At 40.7% G+C, this 6,758-nt stretch overlaps 1 protein-coding gene across 1 annotated transcript; it reads left to right on the forward strand.

Annotated features, from left to right (window-relative positions):
• Positions 1-3,981: 3,981 nt before the first annotated feature.
• Positions 3,982-6,653, forward strand: LOC110022487 (pectinesterase-like). The gene is made up of 2 exons (XM_020721449.1): positions 3,982-5,016; positions 5,703-6,653. Exons 1-2 carry the CDS (start codon positions 4,062-4,064, stop codon positions 6,398-6,400), a joined length of 1,653 nt encoding a protein of 550 aa, XP_020577108.1. The 5' UTR covers positions 3,982-4,061; the 3' UTR covers positions 6,401-6,653.
• Positions 6,654-6,758: the final 105 nt, after the last annotated feature.

A 6,758-nucleotide genomic window follows, 5' to 3' on the forward strand; every position in this document is an offset into this window, starting at 1 on the left:
TATGTATATATATATATGTATGTATATATATTTATATTTATGTATGTATGTATACAAAATATAAAATAATTATATTTTTTATGAGCTATTAAATCATGGATTTTTTTCTTGGTAACAGTTAATATCAATTCCTTTCGGATTACCCAAACAGAAGGTACCTAAAATTGAATAATCGCCCTACCATGTTCAATTAGGTTTGCTCAATTCAAATATTTTTCTCTTGGTTCGAGACCATTCAATCAACATACCTGTTGGAAGATAAGAGGCTATTATAAGAAGAGGAATGCTAAAAAAAGAAGATGAACTCTTGTAAAACTCACTTTTGTTTCACTCTTGTACTTTTTAATTTTTTTTCTTGATACAAAACAAAAACATAATACACCTCTTTATATTAGTGACAATTTTATTAAGATTGTGCCAATATAATTCAATCTAATGGCTGCTAGTGACTCTCTAGTGTATTCTCTTTTTTTCAGTTACAAAATTCATTAATTACATAATCTAGAATTCTCTAAATCACTCATGTCAAATGTATCTCTAGAATCCTCTAAAACATTCGTCACAAATCAAGTCTCTAAAATTTTCTAAAGACTATTTTAGATAATGGGGTCAATTAAAAGGCCCAATTGATTAAATCAAGTTTAATTTTCAACACCCTTCTTAAACTTGATTTGTCATCCCAGGCAATCTTATACTTAAACAACTCAGTGAATATATCAATTATTCGATCAAGAGTCTCCACATACGCAATTTGCATATCCTTTCTTATGATGCAGTGGTAGGTTCAGTTGATATGCTTACTTTGATCATGGTCAATGCCAACTTTTTGGCTGTAGCCTTTTGCTAGCAATCTTATTTTATACTTCTTGATTTCTTATTTCACATTCTTCTTTAATTTGTACACCCGCTTCACATAAGTTGGCTTGTGCCATTTTGGAAGTGCAGCTACTCCCTTGTATCTTTCTTCTCGATCGACTTGATTTCTTCGTCCATGACATCCTTCCATTTCTTACTTTGCGTAGTTTCTTGAAGATTCACGAGCTCACAATTGGCAGAAAGGAAAAAGAGAGTAAGATTTTCTTGATTCTCGATTACGTCATAAATTTCTTGTAAGTCGTGGTATTTTTTCACTTGACCCTTCACTTGAAGATGATGAGTCCTCTTGAGTACATGTAGTTGGTGTAGTTGGTGGTGTAGTAAGCTCATCTCTTTCTTGCTCCATCCTTGGTTGTTCCACTTCTCCAGTCTCAAAGAAGTTATGCTCAGCATGTGGGTCCCAAACCTATTCTCCTTCTTCATCGAACACGACATCACGACTGATGATTGTCTTCATAGTGCTTGGATTGTATAACTTGTAGCCTTTTGAGTTGGAGTCATGACCGAGGAAAATGAAATTCTCACTATTGTCATACAATTTACTTCATTGCTCATTAAGTATATACACATGAGTTGTGCTTCTAAACACTCTTAGATGAGAGATACTGAGCTTCCTTCCACTCCAAGCTTTCCGCGGTGTCATTCCCCACACACTTCTTGAGCATAATTCGATTGGACAAATAAACCAGACATGCAAGAACTTTGACCCAAAATTCCTTAGGTAGCCTCTTACTCTTGAGCATAATTCGATCTATGTCAAGGATAGTTTGATTCTTTCTTTATTTTGCACCATTTTGTTGAGGGGTTCTTGGGACAATCAACAGTCGACGTTTTCCGTTGGCTTCACAGAATTCCTGAAATTCCTTTAAAGTAAAGTCATCTCCTTGATCATATTGCATGACTTTGATCTCCATGCCACTTTTTTTTCTCCACCAAGGCTTTGAACTTCTTGAATACTTCAAAGACCTTTGATTTATGCTTCAAAAAATATGCCCAAGGTTTTCTTGAAAAATCATTTATGAAGAGGATGAAATAATTACTCTTACCGAGAGATCTTGACTTGATTGGACAGCATACATCTGTATGTATGACATCAAGTAGCTTTTTTGCTCTTGAATATGACTCCTTTGAAAAGCTCTTCTTGAATTGCTTCCCTAGCAAGCATTCTTCACATATCTGGCTTGGGTAATTGATGCAGGGTAGACCTCTCACCTTTTTTTCTTTGATAATAGCTCTAATTCTCTAAAATTAAGATGTCCAAATCGAAGATGCTAGAGCCAACGTGGATCTTTGTAGCAAGATTTGAGACATTTGACAATATCATTTTGAATATTGAGCAAGAACATTCTATTTCTTGACATTGGTATCTTCTCAATTATGTTGCTTTTATTGTCTCTTTTAGAAAGGTTTTTGTCTTTCAAATGAATGTTATAACCTTTCTCTAAGAGTTGACCAGACATAGGATATTAGTTTTCATATTTGGCACATAATAGATGATAGAAATGAATTGGTGCTTTCCATTCTTCAATCGGACAAGGATATTACATTTGTCCTTCACAGCTACCTTGGACTCATCTCCAAAGAATACATTGTTGCTCATCGACTCATCAAGCTCCACGAACATGCTCTTTCTTCTACATATTTGGTTGTCTGCAGCGGTGTCCAAATACCATGTGTTATCTTCACAATTTTCATTCTCCTTATATGTCAGTAACAAATTGTCATCTTGTTGATTTTTCTCTTCCATGTAATTGACCTCCTCTTCAATTTTATTGTTATTGGGAGTTCTATATTCTGCAGCATAGTGACCAAAATTTTTTCAGTTGTAACACATCACTTGGGATTTGTCATACCTTGATTTTAATTTTTCTCTTCCAAGCCCTTTTGTTGAACTTCCTTCTCATTCAAGATTGGTATTGTTGTTGTTATCATTATTGGAGCTCCTACCTCGTCCACATCCACAACCACAGCCTTTGTCCTTGACCACGTCCTCTTCCTTGTTAACTTCTATCATACTCTAGGCTCTCGTCTTTAGTTGAATTAATTTGTGTCTTCTAGAGTTGTCATGTGATCCCTTGTTTCCTCTTTATCTTTTCTTTATAGGCTTGTAAAGACCCCAAGAGCTACTCGATTGTCATAGTCCCCAAGTCTTTGGCTTCTTCAATGATGGCGATAATATGAACAAACTTTGAATCTAAAGATCATAGTATCTTTTCCATAATCCTTGCTTCTTCTAGTTTCTCCCGATTTCTTTTTAATTGATTAGAAGCTATTAAAACTCTAGTAAAGTACTTAGAGGCTACTTCAACTTCTGTCATAAGTAAAGCTTCAAACTCACTTCTTAATGTTTGGAGACGCACCTTATTGACTTGCTCTGCTCCCTTATAAAATTTTAAAGCTTCTCCCATGCCTCTTTGGCAGACTTTACATTGAAAATATTCTCAAAAGCGTCAACAACTAATTTTTGAAAGACTAGATAGGGAGCTTCATTGTCTCTCTTCCTCTAATCTCTTAGACTATCCTTTTGTGTTTGGGATAGACTTGACTCGTTTTGTGATTCACTATAATCATTCTTTCCCAACTCCCATACATCTTGCGCTTTAAGAATGTCCTTCATATTGATGCTCCAATTATCACAACCAATATTGTTAAGCAAGGGACTTGAAAGTTGATCATACCGTTGCTCGTTATCTCTCTAGAAAAGAACTTTAACTCTGATACCACCTTGTTGGAAGATAAGAGGCCATTATAAGAGGAGGAATTCTACAAATTCCTTTCAAGTAAAATCATCACACCAAATCAAGTTTTTATTTCTATTTTTGTCAGAGCTTAAATAAATCAAACATAATCACTAATCTCAGAAAATCGTTAATCAGAGATCCCTCGCAGGCCTTGCACAACTGTCCTTAAATGGATTTATAAGGATAAATACAAAAACTGATAATGAAGACAATAACAACATTTCTAAACATAGGCAGAGCTAAGCGCAACCACAACCAAGAAAACCTCTTCCAACTCGCAAACCGCTTTCATCCACGTCTCCAGCAATCCACCCATTTTAAACTCACCGCTATTAATATACGCAATTCCCCTCTTCCCCACCTTCCTTCCCGGAGCTCCTCAAACAAATAGGAGCTCAGGCTCCAATCCATTAATTAAGAAAAAAACAAAAAAAGAAAACTAAAATGGCGAAAAAGTTTGTCATTGCCGGCATCTCCGCCATCCTCCTCGTCGCCATCGTAATCGGAATCATCGCCTCCACCACCCGCCCACGAACCTCCAACTCCGGCGCCCAGCTGACAACCAACTCCCGATCCATCTCTGCCTTGTGCCACTCAACGGTCTACAAAGACCTCTGCGAGCGCACCCTCCACTCCGGCCGCATCAACGAATCCTCCACCTCCGGCGACATCATCCGCGCCGCCGTCAAACTCATCGCAACCGAGGTCCAGTCCGCCAACCAGAAAGCCCACGAACTCCACAGCCAGGCCAAAACCTCCATCGACAACGACGGCTTCGAGTTCTGCAAGCAACTCCTCGGCGACGCCGGCGATCAGCTATCCGCCGTGATAGCCGAGGCAGACAACGGTCATCGAATCGCTGACTTCCAAGCCTGGCTTAGCATGGTCATTTCATACCGTACCAACTGCGTCGCGAGCATCGAGGCACCGGAACTCAACGAACAGATGACCGATGCGCTTCGCAATACCACGGAGCTGACCGACAATGCGATCGCCGTCGTGACAGCTGTCGGGGCACTCGCCCAGCAGCTTAATGTTAACACGAGTGCGAGCGGGCGTCGGTTGCTGTCGAATGGTGAGTATCCGACGTGGATGGCTGCCGGCGACAGGAAGATGTTGGGGTCGCGCGTGGTGAGGCCGAGTTTCAGGCCTAATGCGGTGGTGGCTAAGGATGGAAGCGGGCATTTTAAGAGCATCAATGATGCGCTTAATGCCATGCCGAAGGTTTATAGAGGACGGTACGTGATTTATGTGAAGGCGGGGGTTTATTACGAGAAGGTTACTGTTGAGAAGCACAAGCCGAATGTTCTCATCTACGGAGATGGACCAAGGAAGACCATCGTCACCGGCCGGCTTAACTACGCTGAGGGGGTCGGAACTTACAAGACTTCTACCTTCTGTATGTCTGCTGGCTTCGCTTATTAGTTTAACAGATTTTGAGCACCAATTTATATATATATATATATATATATATATATATTGAAAAAAAAAATACATACGCAAACAATTGAAATCATGCATGACAGTTTTATTCCTTTTCACCCGGATCAAATAAAATTTAAATTTTTGTACTCTTTCATCCAGGGCTGTTAAAACTGCTCTTTGTTCGAGAAAAACTCGTGTTTCGGCTCGTTCACTAAGTTAATGAGCCGAACACGAACAAATATTTGTTCGTTCGTATTCAGCTTGGTTTGGCTTGAAATACTACTAATCAATTATATATATCTTTGATGAGTAGTATTTTTAAAAAATTTAATTGACTATAGGGCTAGAAAGATTTATAATCAATTAAAACTATTAATTAAGAAAATAGAATACAAATTATTAAATTAGATTCAAATGAGGATTTAAATCTTTCCCCAATCCTTAACATCTTATGGTTTTTTGTTCGTGAACAGCTCGTGGTCGGCTCGCTAAGGCAACAAGCCGAATACGAACAGACTTTTTGAGCTCTAAATATAAACGAGCAGAACACGAGCTGAGCCTGGGACGACTCGTGTTTGCCTCGTTTACACCTCTACTTACATCTGCCATCCTGAACAAAATCTGCTTCGCCACTATTACTAACAATCAAAACTTTCACAGCGGTGGAGGCGCCCGGATTCATCGCCAGGTCGATGGGCTTCTCCAACACGGCCGGACCAGAGGGTCATCAAGCTGTAGCTCTCCGACTAGACGCCGACGCCGCCGTGATCTACAACTGCAGAATCGACGGTTTCCAAGACTCCTTCTACTCCCAGACCGGCCGCCACTTCGTCCGCAACTCCGTCATCTCGGGCACCATCGACTTCATCTTCGGTGACTCTCAGATCGTCATCCAAAACTCCCTCATCATCCTCCGCCACCCCATGGACCACCAGCAGAACACCGTCACCGCCCACGGTAGAGACACCGACAACGAGCTCACCGGCCTCGTCATCCAAAACTGCCGCATCGTGCCTGACCGCCGCCTCTTTCCCGACCGCTTCATGATCCGCAGCTTCCTCGGCCGTCCGTGGAAGAGGTTCTCCACGACTGTAGTCATGGAGTCCACAATAGGCGATCTGATTCGGCCGGAAGGGTGGATGGCGTGGAAGGGTGACTACGCTCTCGATACGTTGTATTATGCTGAGTACAACAACCGGGGCCCCGGCGCGCCGACTAATGGAAGGGTGAGGTGGAGGGGATATCATGTTATCAAGCGGAGGGAGGCTTTGAGGTGGACTGCTGGCGCGTTGCTTGCCGGAAGGAGGTGGATTCCATTCTCCGGCGTGCCTCATGCACTTTGGCTCATGAGGTCTTGAGCGCGCGCGAAATATGGTGATTAGATTGATGAAGAGGAAATTGTGTGCGTGTGTCGTTTTGAATGCAGCTCCTTGGGCTGTGGTTGGTCCTTAAGTTTGATTTAATTGATTCATGCGATTGCTTCTTATGTTTTATTAAAAATAATGAGATGCGGAGGGGAATTGCTTAACTACGTATATGCAGTGGGATGGATGTATGGAATTTTATGTTTCGTAGTGTGCGGTTGTTATTTTGGCTGTACGTAGCGATATGAGGTGAAAGAAATGTGTAAGTTTGATTTTTTTATAAATTTATTTGAAAAAAGACTTACTGCAGAATATCCACACACACACACACACACACACACACACATATATA

Source organism: Phalaenopsis equestris, unplaced genomic scaffold (assembly GCF_001263595.1).
Source record: "Phalaenopsis equestris unplaced genomic scaffold, ASM126359v1 Scaffold000192, whole genome shotgun sequence".
In the NCBI taxonomy this organism is placed as follows: Eukaryota; Viridiplantae; Streptophyta; class Magnoliopsida; order Asparagales; family Orchidaceae; genus Phalaenopsis; species Phalaenopsis equestris.